We start from the raw sequence: 14183 nt of genomic DNA, 5'->3' as shown, positions 1-14183 counted from the left end.
ATCCAGAAGAAGTAAAGTTGCAGTTCCTTGACTGGCCACTTGAGGCTGGCACAAACAAGCAGAAGGTTCCCATAGATGCCGATGTTAAAATTTCCAAATTTAGAGCAGAAATAAACAGGTTTACAACTTGGTACAAAAAACTTTTGGTCTCAATTGCTAGTTTCTCTCTCCATGACAACTGGAAGGGCAGGGGCGGGGGTGGTGGTGAATGTTTTTTAGAACTTTTCTTTCAGACATTTTAAACTATAAAGTTGTGCATAATTAGAGGCTTTTAAGCAACCATTAGTGCCAGAGTAGTTTTTCTACAGCAAACTCGAGACAAAACTCCTGGAACAATTTAAGAATGGCTGAAAGGCCATCTTGACCATTATTATGACATTTAGTGCATCTATATCAGCAATTTCTACCATCGTAACATGGCGTGTATTATAGCTCCCAGAGAGTTCAATTTTGGTCTCATCTGACCAGAATATAGTCTCCCAGTATTTCACATGCTTGTCTATATGTTGTGCAGCAAATTTTAAACAAGCTTCAACATGCTTTTTCTTCTGCAATGGAGTCTTGTATCATAAGCATGCATACAAGTGGTTGAGTGCATTACTTATTGTTTTCTTTGAAACATTTGTACCTGCTAATTCCAGGTCTTTCTGAAATTCTCCACAAATGGTCCTTGGCTCTTGGACAACTCTTATGATAATTATTTTCTCTCCAGTGTCAGAAATCTTGCATGGTGCACTTGGTCATGGCCGGTTTATGGTGAAATTATGTTTTCTCCACTTTCGGATTATGGCCCCACAGTACTCAATGAAACATTCAGAAGTTTAGAAATCCTTGTGTAACCAATGCCATCAGTATGTTTTGCACAAATAAGGTTGTGAAGATCTTGAAAGAGGTATGTGCTTTTACCCATCATGATGTTTCTTGTGTGAAACCTTGGTTATGAGAGACCATTTTATAGGCCATCAGTTGGGACTAAACCAGCTGATATTAATTTGCACTGACAAGAAGCAGGATCGCTTTCTAATTACGGAGATTTGAGCTGTTGTCTTGGCTTTCCATGCCTTTTTGCACCCCACTTTCTTCAGGTGTTCCATACTTCTTCTCTGTCATTTCACATTATTACACAGAATTTATGGACATCTATGGTCTATTTCTTTGTATATGTGGATTACTTGGGTTGGAGCTGACATCTGATAAAAATGTCATATCAATACCACGCGCTCAATACTTATTTTACCCACTGTAAATACCCCACTCCTTGGCTAGTCAGCAAAGGCCTCAAAGATGACAGAATAATGATATGGCCCCTGCCTCACCTGACTTGAGAACGTGTGGGCCCGGAAAGTGTAAAATCTACAGTGAGAGAAAACAATACACCTCTTTGAAGAGCATTTGGGAGACTGTGTTTGCTGCTGCATGAAAAACTGATCAAGAAACTGACAGACCCCATAGATGAAAGGTTCACATCATTCAGGTTTAGGTTTATTAACATTTTGGATAGCATTGGATAACATTTTGATTAAAGAGGCTAAAAGACCCTGACAATATGATATGTAATTTGTTACATTTTCAGACTAGCTCCCAAATGTGTGACAGCATGGTGGTTCAAGGCTACCCATGCCCCATTTTCCTTATAGAGTTGGAATTGCTTTAGAAAAGGCAAATTGGCATGTGGCTCTCATATCAAATCTTCTGTGGTGACCCTGAGCAAAACAGAAGAGCCAAGGAAATCTTACTGAATGGAATTCAATAAGCAACAAATGCATTTTAATTTTACAGGAATAATTAGTTTTTAAAAAGCATGATCATGTTAATTCAGCAGGAAAAGGAAAAGGTTTGATTTACTGCTTTAAAATGTATTTTTTGTAAATTACAAGTGTTTATACTGTAAAATGTACAGGTTGTGTAAATATATTTACATTATTGCTATATTTGTTTTACAGAATTATTCTGGCAACCACAGCTGCCATTATTTTTCTGTAAAAACTACTTTTTTAACTGTGTATTATTTTTACAGTTTAAAATCTGCTTGGTTTCACCAAACATTTGTGGGTGATTCTTTAACTACGGGCACTATTGGCCTTGTAAATGTAATTTCCACCACACCATTGCCTTACAATATAAAGCGCCTTGGGGCAACTGTTTGTTGTGATTTGGCGCTATATACATGTGCTCTGATGTCACTGTTTATCTCTATAGAAACTACCCAAACAATCTTTCATACAAACTGTTTAAAGGGACATTACAGTGTTGTGGTGGAAATTACGGCAATAGTGTGGGACAACTACATTTTGTTTAAAAAAATCACAACAGTTGTATGACATTGAATACCCCAATTATGTTTTGATTATTTTACTGATATTTTATTCAGAGATATTTTAAAACATTAGAAAAAACATTTTTTTACCATTCATTTTTATCATTGAAGATCAAAAGTCTGGGTGTGGGACAAGCACAAAACGGCAATATTTGCATATAATGATGCTGAAAAAAGGTGAAAAAGTCATCATAGACTACTAGAACAAATTTCTTAAAACACTTTTATGTAAAGATAACTATAAAAGTGTGACAATTCCTTTTTTTTCTGTTTTTCATACAATATGATCAAAGGACATAATAAGTGCCCGTAGTCTAAGAATCACCCTTGTATGTTCTCAGGACTCCATTCCCAATCGGAGATCGGGTTACTTTCTGTGGGAAGAAATGTGTGTGTCAGCAGTGTTCACACACTTTGAGCAGCGACAAACCTATCAGGATCCAGGGGCCGAGCTGTAAGAAACACGTGTGTGCATTTACACAAACACACAGGACAGAAATTATTTCTACTGTACACCTGCTGAACACTGCTTAACATTCTCTGCAGATACATGTTCTGTATACTCTATTTGTATCCACACACACACTCACACACAGCATGGCCTACTGCCCTGGTTGTCCAGGAGCCTCTTTCTGGCAATGATAAAGAGAAAATGGATGATAAATGGATGAGGTGCTATTATTTCCTTTATGCACTTTGTCACGCTGTTCTGCTCACACTCCCTTCTTTTTTCCTCCAGACTGTGCAGGCTGTGGTGAGGAGATCAAACATGGTCAGTCTCTTCTGGCTCTGGAGAGACAGTGGCACGTCAGTTGTTTTAAGTGCCAAACATGTGGCTGTGCGCTGACTGGAGAGTATATCAGCAAGTAGGTGGATCCATGCCTTTTTTCTACAGTTTATCAGTGTATCCTTGATTCAACTGTGTGAGTTGGACATTCATCAAAGCTATCTGAGTGAACATGTAGGATGTATAATTGAAGTAGGATTTGAAACATGCATGTGAAAGGACAAAGTGTGTTCAAAAATCACTTAAAATTTCTTAATATTTTTGCTATGATAAATTGCACAACTGCGTTAAACAGCATAACTGTTAATTGGTCATAGCAATATCTATGTTGGACCTGGCCAGTGTCCATCATTTCTGTCTTCTCAGAATTAAAAAAAAAAAAATTCATGACATCCAATTTTCATTGGTGTCAAGACAATCCTCCAGATTCCAAATTTGAGAGAGATTACCTGCACCGCCCCTACTGCCATATAAAGCTGCATATTGTCTGCATAACAGGGAAGAGGTATTCCATAGAGATTCCATAGCTGACTAAGATGTGTTTGAAACTGTAAATCCAAAACGACAAAGGGCCTAGCACAAAGCCCTAGGGCACCCCATACTTAACTACAGAAAATGTACATATAATGCTGTTATATGTAATATATCCTAATTATACCTATCTAAATATGCTTCCAGACTTCACTTTGCTGTTACAGAAAACACACTGTGACCTCTCTGATGAGTGTGATCTCGACCTTAAGAGGACCGGTCCAGAAATACCAAAAAGTGTTTCTAGTCTGGCTATTAATATGTATTGATCAATAGTGCCAAAGGCTGAACTCAGGTCCAGTAAAAGTAGCAGTGAACTGGGGCCTGCATCCGCATCAAACAACAACACACAGCCACAGTTTGTGTAATTTTCATAACTTAATGATCCCTAAATCCTCACCTAAATGATTCCTCACCTGAATGATGAAAAGTTGTTAGTTCATAGAAGTGCCACAAATTGCTTAGACAGTACTTTTTCCTCAGGTTTTTTAAAAGAAAGCAGAGTCAGAAAACCAAGATTAGAGCATTTTTTTTAAAGAAAAGGTTTAAAAACAGCAAAGGCAGTCCTGAAAGAGAGCAACACATTAACAATACACAATTATATACTTGCATATAATGGATGGATGGTGGGCCAGTGAATTTTGTCCGTTATAATCGAAATCCGTTATATGTATAAATCTATTTGTAGGGGATTTTTTGCCTTCGGATAAAACTGAAGTTATTGTACTTGGCCCCACAAATCTTAGAAGCATGGTGTCTAACCAGATCGTTACTCTGGATGGCATTTCCCTGATCTCTAGTAATACTGTGAGAAATCTTGGAGTTATTTTTGATCAGGATATGTCATTCAAAGCGCATATTAAACAATTATGTAGGACTGCCTTTTTGCATTTACGCAATATCTCTAAAATCAGAAAGGTCTTGTCTCAGAGTGATGCTGAAAAACTAATTCATGCATTTATTTCCTCTAGGCTGGACTATTGTAATTCATTATTATCAGGTTGTCCTAAAAGTTCCCTAAAAAGCCTTCAGTTGGTTCAGAATGCTGCAGCTAGAGTACTGACGGGGACTAGCAGGAGAGAGCATATCTCACCCGTGTTGGCCTCTCTTCATTGGCTTCCTGTTAATTCTAGAATAGAATTTAAAATTCTTCTTCTTACTTATAAGGTTTTGAATAATCAGGTCCCATCTTATCTTAGGGACCTCGTAGTACCATATTACCCCTTTAGAGCGCTTCGCTCTCAGACTGCGGGCTTACTTGTAGTTCCTAGGGTTTGTAAGAGTAGAATGGGAGGCAGAGCCTTCAGCTTTCAGGCTCCTCTCCTGTGGAACCAGCTCCCAATTCAGATCAGGGAGACAGATACCCTCTCTACTTTTAAGATTAGCCTTAAAACTTTCCTTTTCGCTAAGGCTTATAGTTAGGGCTGGATCGGGTGACCCTGGACCATCCCTTGGTTATGTTGCTTTAGACGTAGACTGTGGGGGGGTTCCCATGATGCACTGTTTCTTTCTCTTTTTGCTCCGTATGCCTCACTCTGCATTTAATCATTAGTGATCGATCTCTGCCCCCCTTCTCGGCATGTCTTTTTCCTGGTTTTTTCCCTCAGCCCCAACCAGTCTCAGCAGAAGACTGCCCCTCCCTGAGCCTGGTTCTGCTGGAGGTTTCTTCCTGTTAAAAGGGAGTTTTTCCTTCCCACTGTGGCCAAGTGCTTGCTCATAGGGGGTCGTTTTGACCGTTGGGGTTTTTCATAATTATTGTATGGCCTTGCCTTGCAATATGGAGCGCCTTGGGGCAACTGTTTGTTGTGATTTGGCGCTATATAAGAAAAAAGTTGATTGATTGATTGATCCCCTCCCGGCACTTTAATGTGGTGAGCAAACTCAAAGACTCAAAAAATTCAAAATTAGATGTTGTATTAAAAAGATACCTTCACTGAACAGAGAGTTGCTGCAACAGCGCTGGACGTCCTGTTACACCCTTCCACAAGAGATGCTTTGCAAAACCGCCCTGACACAGTGCTCGACCAACATTTTAAGCCTGTTCTCAACCCGCACCCAGATGGGCGGGCCTTCACACTATGTGTGGATCAGTAGAGCTATGTGATTGGTTTAAAGTGTTGCATTTGACATTTATATGCGTTGACTGCTCGCGTTGTTTATCTGAAACCGTATGTGTCATATCAAAACTGTATTTTGTCTGTGTGGTGTGATAAGCAAAGAACAGGCTTACATATTTCCTTGATTAAAAATCTGACCTTGAATTGGCACTTGCCTCATTTAATGGCCGGTTCAACACTTTGTCAGAAAAAAATAAATGCCTGCCTTAAATAAGCACCAGGCATTATGTGCATTAAAAAGATTATATTTTGTCAAGCCACTCTTTTCTCTAAGTCCGCTGCGGAGTGGTACCTAAAATCCTGAAGCCTGATTTATGCTTCTCCAGCTCTGTGGCCATGCAATGACGTAGACGTGCATATGACCCTTTGAAAGTTCTCTATTGCGTCTTAATGCAATTTACCACAGGATCAGTGGCTTTTCTGGATAAATATGTCCCTCAATGCACATCACTTCTTTATACAATCATCAGCCTCCAAACCAACAGTATGGTACATGTAATTTTCCTCCATGAATTGCAGGTCATTTGTGGACTTTTCTGCCAAACATATTTGATCCATGATTGAAATGTAATTGGCATGCACACTGCAAAAACTATTAAAATATGATGGGAGAGGAAGGAGTGAAAGCGGAAAAGTGACCAGTCACAGCCCTTTTGCTGTCTCTGTCATTTAGCAGGTGCGTGGGTTTGCAGCCACACAAAGGCCTCTGATCTAAAGCGGTTTGGTTCATCACACCCAGGGATATGTATGAAACCTAACACCAGCATTTTGTTAAAAATCACCAGCCTCGTTTAGGTGCCAGGTCTGAGCACAATTTTTAAAAAGTAAATGCCGGTCTTTTAATCAAAGAAATATGTTACTATTTTCCTTAAATCGGCGAGTGTCAGCGCTGAACTTCATTTTGTACCTCTGTTACTGGGCATGTCCAGATTGCTCTGTCCGGTATATGTGAGGGGTTTTTAAACCTTCTCTAAAGTCAGTCTTCTCAAGTCGGTCCTTAAGTAACACCTAACCTTCACATTTTCTATCTCTCCCTGCTCTGTCGCAAGCTGATTAGTTCATTCAGGTATGAAACCAATCAAGAACAAGCAGGCACCTGAATGAGCTAATTCACTTGTGGCAGAGCAGGGAGTGATGGAAAATGTGTAGGGTGGTGGGATTTGAGGACCATGTTTGAGAACGGCTGGTCTAAAGAAAACTTGTAATGGCTGTTGTACAACTGGAGACCCCTGAGCAGAAAACAACACCAATGGAAGTTTAAACAGTGTTTATTTACAGCTACAGTTGGCAATTTGTATTTCAAAGTATCTGGGCAAGTGCACAGTTTATCAGTTCAGTCAGCAACAGTGTCCTTGAGGGCAGCAGTGAAAGGAGAATCCTGTAATTTCATAAAGGGTCAATAAGCAGGAATCAAACATACCACATAGGAAGTCAGAAAGATGGCAGGCTAAGCTCAGAAGAAACAGGCAGGCTTGGGGTTGATAATTGGAAATTAGAACACGACACAAAACATGAAAAATGGTGTTAAACAAATGAGACAATCTGACACTGGAGTGAGGGAATTGTGATGCTAAATGCTGTATAAGTCAATTAATCATGAAATCAGCATGCACATGAAACCCAAAACCTGAGTGCCCAGGAAGTAAAACCAACAACATGCACAAGGAGCAGGATCATCAAAATAACAGCACGATGAGAAAAACAACATAGAGGAGATATAAATACGAGTACACACCAGAAAATAAAACTAGAAAAATATAACATGTATGAGATATTACGGAAAGTGATAGTGACATAGAGATCAGCAAACCACAATGTGAACCAGGAGAAAAAATAGTTGTGAAAGTGGTGTTTTACTATAAATTCATCAAAGTGTGCCAATTATGGTTTGTATTTTTTATTTCACAATATGAAAGCATTTTTTGTTGTTGTTGTTATTCAATAACTTTGGACATTTTGACAAATATTCTGATTATACAAAATTGCTTTATGTTTATTTATTGCTGGGCAGATTTTAAATTCTGTACTTAAAATTCAGGGCTGCCAATAATTTTGACCAGACCTGTATTTATTATTTTGTGCAAAATTGTAAATGTTCTGTTTATTACCGTTAATGTTTGTGGTGTTAAGTGTGTTGTGTATCATATTTTTTGGGATGAAAAATTTTGCCTTCAGCCCAGGTTGAAGGAATCCGCCCCTGTTCCTTGCGGTGACATTATTTTCTTTTAGGAGTTGTTGGTTGACAAACAATAATGGAAGTGCCATTGCCCTGGAAGACGTTACAGACAATGTTTGTTTTTTTGTTTGAGCAAGTCATGGAAATTCTGCAACACCCATAATTTATACCATAGAAAGTGCACACAATTTACACGCTATTAATACCACAATAGCTGCACTTAAATTATCATTGATTGAGCTTCATATTGAGATTTTAATGAAATCTGTGAATATTTTCAGGCTATTTTGTTTATTTTTTAATTTATCCTTGCAGCTTGACTCATGCATGTGTTGCAGCATAATCAGTGGTGTAGGAGTTGCACAAAGCCAGGAGTGTGTGTGTGTGTGTGTGTGTGTGTGTGTGTGTGTGTGTGTGTGTGTGTGTGTGTGTGTGTGTGTGTGTGTTCCTGTCAGGGATGGGATACCGTACTGTGAGTCCGACTACCACACTCAGTTTGGGATCAAGTGTGAGAGCTGCAACAGGTACATCAGCGGCAGAGTGTTAGAGGTGAGTTTCTCTACATGTTCACATACAGTTGTACATACACTTCTGTTTATTTGCGCCTGTAATAATTCATGCACAAGACAGATGGGAAAAGAGACAGAATATGGGCATGATTTTATCCAAGAATGTGAGTTTTTGTGCACAGGTCTTTTAAAAGCTGTGAAACAACACAGCTGTCCCTCTTCAAATGAGTGAAGTGTTGACTAATGACGAAGCTACTTTAAACAAACCAATGCCAGAAAACTCTCCTGTTTCCTTGTCTGTTCGTTCCTTTTCCCCCCTGCCTCTTATCTCTCACCTCTTCCCATTCTTCATTTCTGGTTGTTTTCCTCTATTTCTTATCACCACTCTGCTCTTCCTTCCTCAATTTGGTCATTTGTTTTCACTTGTTTCTGTGTTCCATCCATCACTTTCACACTCCTGTGTTCCCCCTCTGCTGCAGGCCGGAGGGAATCGCTACCACCCGAGCTGTGCCAGGTGTGTCCGCTGTCATATGATGTTCTTGGAGGGAGAGGAGATGTACCTAACAGGTGAGGCAGCGGGCGTGAAATCCTCACATTACTCAAGATGAGCGTAGAAACTAAGGCTGTCAGGTGATTTAAATGTGAAATAATTCCTAATTAAATAAATTTTATTATTATTATTAGTAGTAGTAGTAGTAGTAGTTGTAGTTATTATTTAATTTAAAGTAATCTACCGTATCGTGCTGGACCGCCGCTGACTGAGCATCAGTGCATGTTGTGTGGGCCGCTGAAGAGGAGGTACTGCTGGCCCACCACCACCAGAGGGCACCCTGCCTGGAGTGCGGGCTCCAGGCACCAGAGGGCGCTGCCATCTCACAGGAGCAGCCGGGGTGACAGCTGTCACCCACGACAGCTGTTACCAATCATCTGATCCGCAGCGGTATATCTGCAAGACATCATCTCCACTTCTCTGCCGAGATATCGCTCTACCAAGCAGTACCAGATCCGACAAGCGGAGGCAGTGGCCACCTGGGTGTCGGGACTTGGCGGCTCCAGTATTCCCGGGGTTCGGTGGCGGAGGAAATCGTGTGGTTCCGGTTCTGCTTTGGACGGACGTCTCTTATCTTCGAGCCTGCCCACACGTCACCCTTGTAATTGACTGACTGTTAAATTTCACATTCGCCATGTTTGGTTGTGCTTTTTCACAACAGTAAAGTGTTGTTATTTGACTTCCTTCATTGTCCATTCATTTGCGCCCCTGTTGTGGGTCCGTGTTCCTACACTTTCACAACAGGATATCTCGGCCAGCGTCATGGACCCCGAGGGGCATCAACCGGCTGTTGAACGGCCAATGGAAGAAACGGGCACACAGGCGTCTGCAGGAGGAATGATCGGTGAGTTGCAGCGAATCCTCACCGCCTTTACGGCTCGGTTGGATCTAATGACCGAGCAGAACGTCCTCCTTAACCGCAGGGTGGAGGCTCTCGCCGCTCAGGTGGAAGCGCGCCCTCAGGGCGCTGCTGCGGCTCTCCCTCCTGTCGATCCTGTGCGCAACGTTGACATTCCACAGGTCGTTCAACGACCCCTCCCACCTTCCCCTGAAGCATACATAAGCCCTCCAGAGCCGTACGGAGGTTGTGTGGAGACGTGCGCGGACTTTCTTATGCAGTGTTCGCTCATCTTCGCACAACGTCCCGTCATGTACGCGACTGATGCTAGTAAGGTAGCTTATGTGATTAATCTGCTTCGCGGTAAGGCACGCGCTTGGGCTACAGCGCTCTGGGAGCAAAATTCACAGCTCCTTCAGACATATGATGGGTTTGTGAGGGAGTTCAGAACAGTGTTCGATCACCCAAATAGAGGAGAGACCGCTTCAGTCGTGCTGCTGTCAATGAGACAGGGGCGCCGGAGCGCAGCTGCTTATGCAGTCGACTTCCGCATCGCGGCGGCGAGGTCCGGCTGGAATAGCACTGCCCTCCGTGCCGCCTTCGTAAACGGACTGTCGTTGGTCCTGAAGGAGCTCCTGGTGGCTAAGGACGAACCGCGGGATTTAGACGGGCTTATTGATCTGGTTATACGATTAGACAATCGGTTAGAAGAACGCCGTCGGGAACGAGACGAAGGGCGTGGCCGGGCACGCGCCGTCCCTCTCCCTTCCGGTTCCAACCGAGCTCCGCCCTCCCCACGCTCCACGGCCTCTACGCTCCGTGTGGTTACAGCTCCCCCTGCTGATGAAGCTATGGACACGAGCAGGGCCACATTTAAACCACCGGATAGACAGAGGAGGCTGGTCCGCGGAGCGTGCTTTGTTTGTGGCTCGATAGAGCATCAAGTGAGGGACTGCCCCGAGCGGTTAAACAACCAACGCCCGCCCCTAGAAACTGGACTAGGGGTGGGCCAAGACATTCACGTGGGACACACCCATATTGCCACACGACTCCCGGTTACAATCCTTTATGAGGATTTAACCCTTCAGGCCCCAGCACTGGTGGACACGGGCTCAGAAGGGAATTTGCTAGACAGCAAATGGGCCAGGGAGGCAGGGCTCCCTCTGGTGGCACTTACTTCACCTGTGCAAGTACGGGCACTAGATGGCTCCCTACTCCCTTTAATCACACATAAGACACCTCCAGTAACTCTGGTGGTGTCAGGGAACCACTGGGAGGAGATCGAGTTTTTTGTGACTCCTGCCACCTCCCGCGTGATTCTAGGGTTCCCCTGGATGTTAAAACACAATCCCCGGATCGATTGGCCGTCCGGGGTAGTGGTTCAGTGGAGCGAGACCTGCCATCGGGTATGTTTAGGTTCCTCGGTTCCTCCCGGTTCCCAGGCTAAGGAGGAGTCCCGCCCAATCTCGGGACAGTGCCGGTGGAGTACCATGACCTTGTGGACGTGTTCAGCAAGGATCTGGCGCTCACCCTTCCCCCGCACCGCCCGTACGATTGTGCCATTGATTTGGTTCCAGGCGTTGAGTTCCCGTCCAGCAGGCTGTACAACCTCTCACGACCTGAGCGCGAATAAATGGAGACCTACATCCGGGACTCTCTAGCTGCCGGGTTGATCCGGAATTCCACCTCCCCGATGGGTGCAGGTTTCTTTTTTGTGGGGAAAAAGGATGGCGGACTACGTCCATGCATTGATTACAGGGGGCTGAACGAAATCACGGTTCGTAACCGATACCCATTACCCTTGTTGGATTCAGTATTCACGCCCCTGCATGGAGCCCAAATGTTCACTAAACTAGATCTTAGAAATGCGTATCACCTGGTTTGGATCCGGAAGGGAGACGAGTGGAAGACGGCATTTAACACCCCCTTAGGTCATTTTGAGTACCTGGTCATGCCGTTCGGTCTTACAAACGCCCCCGCGACGTTCCAAGCATTGGTTAATGATGTCTTGCGGGATTTCCTGCACCGATTCGTCTTCGTATATCTGGACGATATACTCATCTTTTCTCCGGATCCTGAGACTCATGTCCGGCATGTACGTCAGGTCCTGCAGCGGTTGTTGGAGAACAGGCTGTTTGTGAAGGGCGAGAAGTGCGAGTTCCACCGCACTTCTTTGTCCTTCCTGGGGTTTATCATCTCCCCTAACTCCGTCGCTCCTGATCCGGCCAAGGTCGCGGCGGTGAGAGACTGGCCCCAACCCACCAGCCGTAGGAAGCTGCAACAGTGCCTCGGCTTTGCTCATTTCTACAGGAGGTTCATTAAGGGCTACAGTCAGGTAGTTAGCCCCCTGACAGCCCTGACCTCACCAAAAGTCCCCTTCACCTGGTCGGATCGTTGCGATGCCGCGTTCAAGGAGTTGAAACGGTGCTTCTCGTCTGCACCCGTTCTGGTGCAGCCCGATCCTAGTCGCCAGTTAGTGGTTGAAGTGGACGCCTCGGACTCAGGGATAGGAGCTGTGCTTTCCCAGAGCGGGAAGACCGATAAGGTCCTTCACCCGTGTGCCTATTTTTCCCGCAGGTTGACCCCGGCCGAACGGAACTATGACGTCGGCAATCGAGAACTCCTTGCGGTGAAAGAGGCTCTTGAAGAGTGGAGACATCTGTTGGAGGGAACATCCGTGCCATTCACGGTTTTCACTGACCACCGGAACCTGGAGTATATCAGGACCGCCAAGTGGCTGAACCCCAGGCAAGCCCGCTGGTCACTGTTCTTCGGCCGTTTTGACTTCCGGATCACCTACCGTCCCGGGACCAAAAACCAGAGATCGGATGCCTTGTCCCGGGTACATGAAGATGAAGTCAAAGCGGAGTTGTCGGATCCACCGGAACCCATCATCCCGGAGTCCACTATCGTGGCCACCCTCACCTGGGACGTAGAGAGAACCGTCCGGGTGGCACTGGCACGAAGCCCGGACCCCGGAACTGGGCCGAAGAACAGACTCTATGTCCCACCAGAGGCTAGGGCTGCAGTCCTGGACTTCTGTCACGGCTCCAAGCTCTCCTGTCATCCAGAGGTGCGAAGAACCGTGGCAGTTGTCCGGCAGCGCTTCTGGTGGGCGTCCCTAGAGGCCGACGTCCGGGATTATATCCAGGCCTGCACCACCTGCGCCAGGGGCAAGGCTGATCATCGCAGGGCTTCGGGACTGCTCCAGCCGCTGCCCGTGCCTCATCGCCCCTGGTCCCACATCGGCCTGGATTTTGTCACGGGCCTCCCGCCGTCCCAGGGCAACACTACCATCCTCACGATAGTGGACCGATTCTCCAAGGCGGCCCACTTCGTGGCCCTCCCGAAGCTCCCGACGGCCCAGGAGACAGCGGACCTCCTGGTCCACCACGTCGTCCGGCTGCATGGGATTCCAACAGACATTGTCTCTGATTGCGGTCCCCAGTTCTCCTCGCAAGTCTGGAGGAGCTTCTGCCGGGAACTGGGGGCCACGGTGAGTCTCTCATCCGGGTATCATCCCCAGACCAACGGGCAAGCAGAACGGGCCAATCAGGAGGTGGAACAGGCCCTGCGTTGCGTGACGGCCGCGCACCCGGCGGCCTGGAGTACTCATTTGGCCTGGATCGAGTACGCCCATAACAGCCAGGTGTCGTCAGCCACCGGCCTCTCCCCTTTCGAGGTGTGTCTGGGGTACCAGCCTCCTTTGTTTCCGGTGGTTGAGGGAGAGGTCGGTGTGCCCTCGGTCCAGGCCCACCTGCGGAAGTGCCGTCGGGTGTGGCATGCCGCCCGTTCTGCTTTGCTGAGGGCCCGGATGAGGACGAAGGCCCATGCAGACCGTCGGCAGACCCCGGCCCCTATGTATCGGCCAGGGCAGGAAGTGTGGTTGTCAACTAAGGACATTCCCCTCCAAGTGGTCTCCCCTAAATTGCAGGATCGGTATATCGGTCCGTTTAGGATCCTCAAGGTCATCAGTCCAGCCACAGTGAGGCTTCAGCTTCCGGCCTCACTGCGGATCCATCCCGTTTTCCATGTGTCCCGACTTAAGCCACATCACACTTCACCCCTCTGTACTCCGGGTCCGGCACCACCTCCTGCCCGGATCATCGATGGCGAGCCGGCTTGGACTGTGCGCCGACTTTTGGATGTCCGAAGGATGGGCCGGGGCTTCCAGTATTTGGTGGACTGGGAGGGGTACGGCCCCGAAGAACTCTCCTGGGTGAAGAGGAGCTTCATCCTGGACCCGGCCCTCCTGGCCGATTTCTACCGCCGCCACCCGGACAAGCCTGGTCGGGCGCCAGGAGGCGCCCGTTGAGGGGGGGGGTCCTGTTGTGTGGGCCGCTGAAGAGGAGGTACTG

The 14183-nt window shown here is 45.9% G+C and overlaps 1 protein-coding gene across 1 annotated transcript in view; it reads left to right on the top strand.

Annotated features, from left to right (window-relative positions):
- Nucleotides 1-14183, top strand: part of LOC117517176 (actin-binding LIM protein 3-like) — a 276212-nt gene that overhangs the window by 98908 nt on the left and 163121 nt on the right. The window contains exons 4-7 of the mRNA XM_034178105.1: nt 2659-2771; nt 3057-3183; nt 8384-8477; nt 8917-9004. Coding sequence (XP_034033996.1) covers nt 2659-2771; nt 3057-3183; nt 8384-8477; nt 8917-9004 — 422 coding nt within the window. The remainder of the gene's footprint in view (nt 1-2658; nt 2772-3056; nt 3184-8383; nt 8478-8916; nt 9005-14183) is intronic.

The sequence above is a fragment of the Thalassophryne amazonica genome, chromosome 9, assembly GCF_902500255.1.
Source record: "Thalassophryne amazonica chromosome 9, fThaAma1.1, whole genome shotgun sequence".
Taxonomy (NCBI): Eukaryota; Metazoa; Chordata; class Actinopteri; order Batrachoidiformes; family Batrachoididae; genus Thalassophryne; species Thalassophryne amazonica.
Note: the sequence above shows the minus strand (reverse complement) of the source record. Positions and strands in the feature narration are given on the sequence as shown.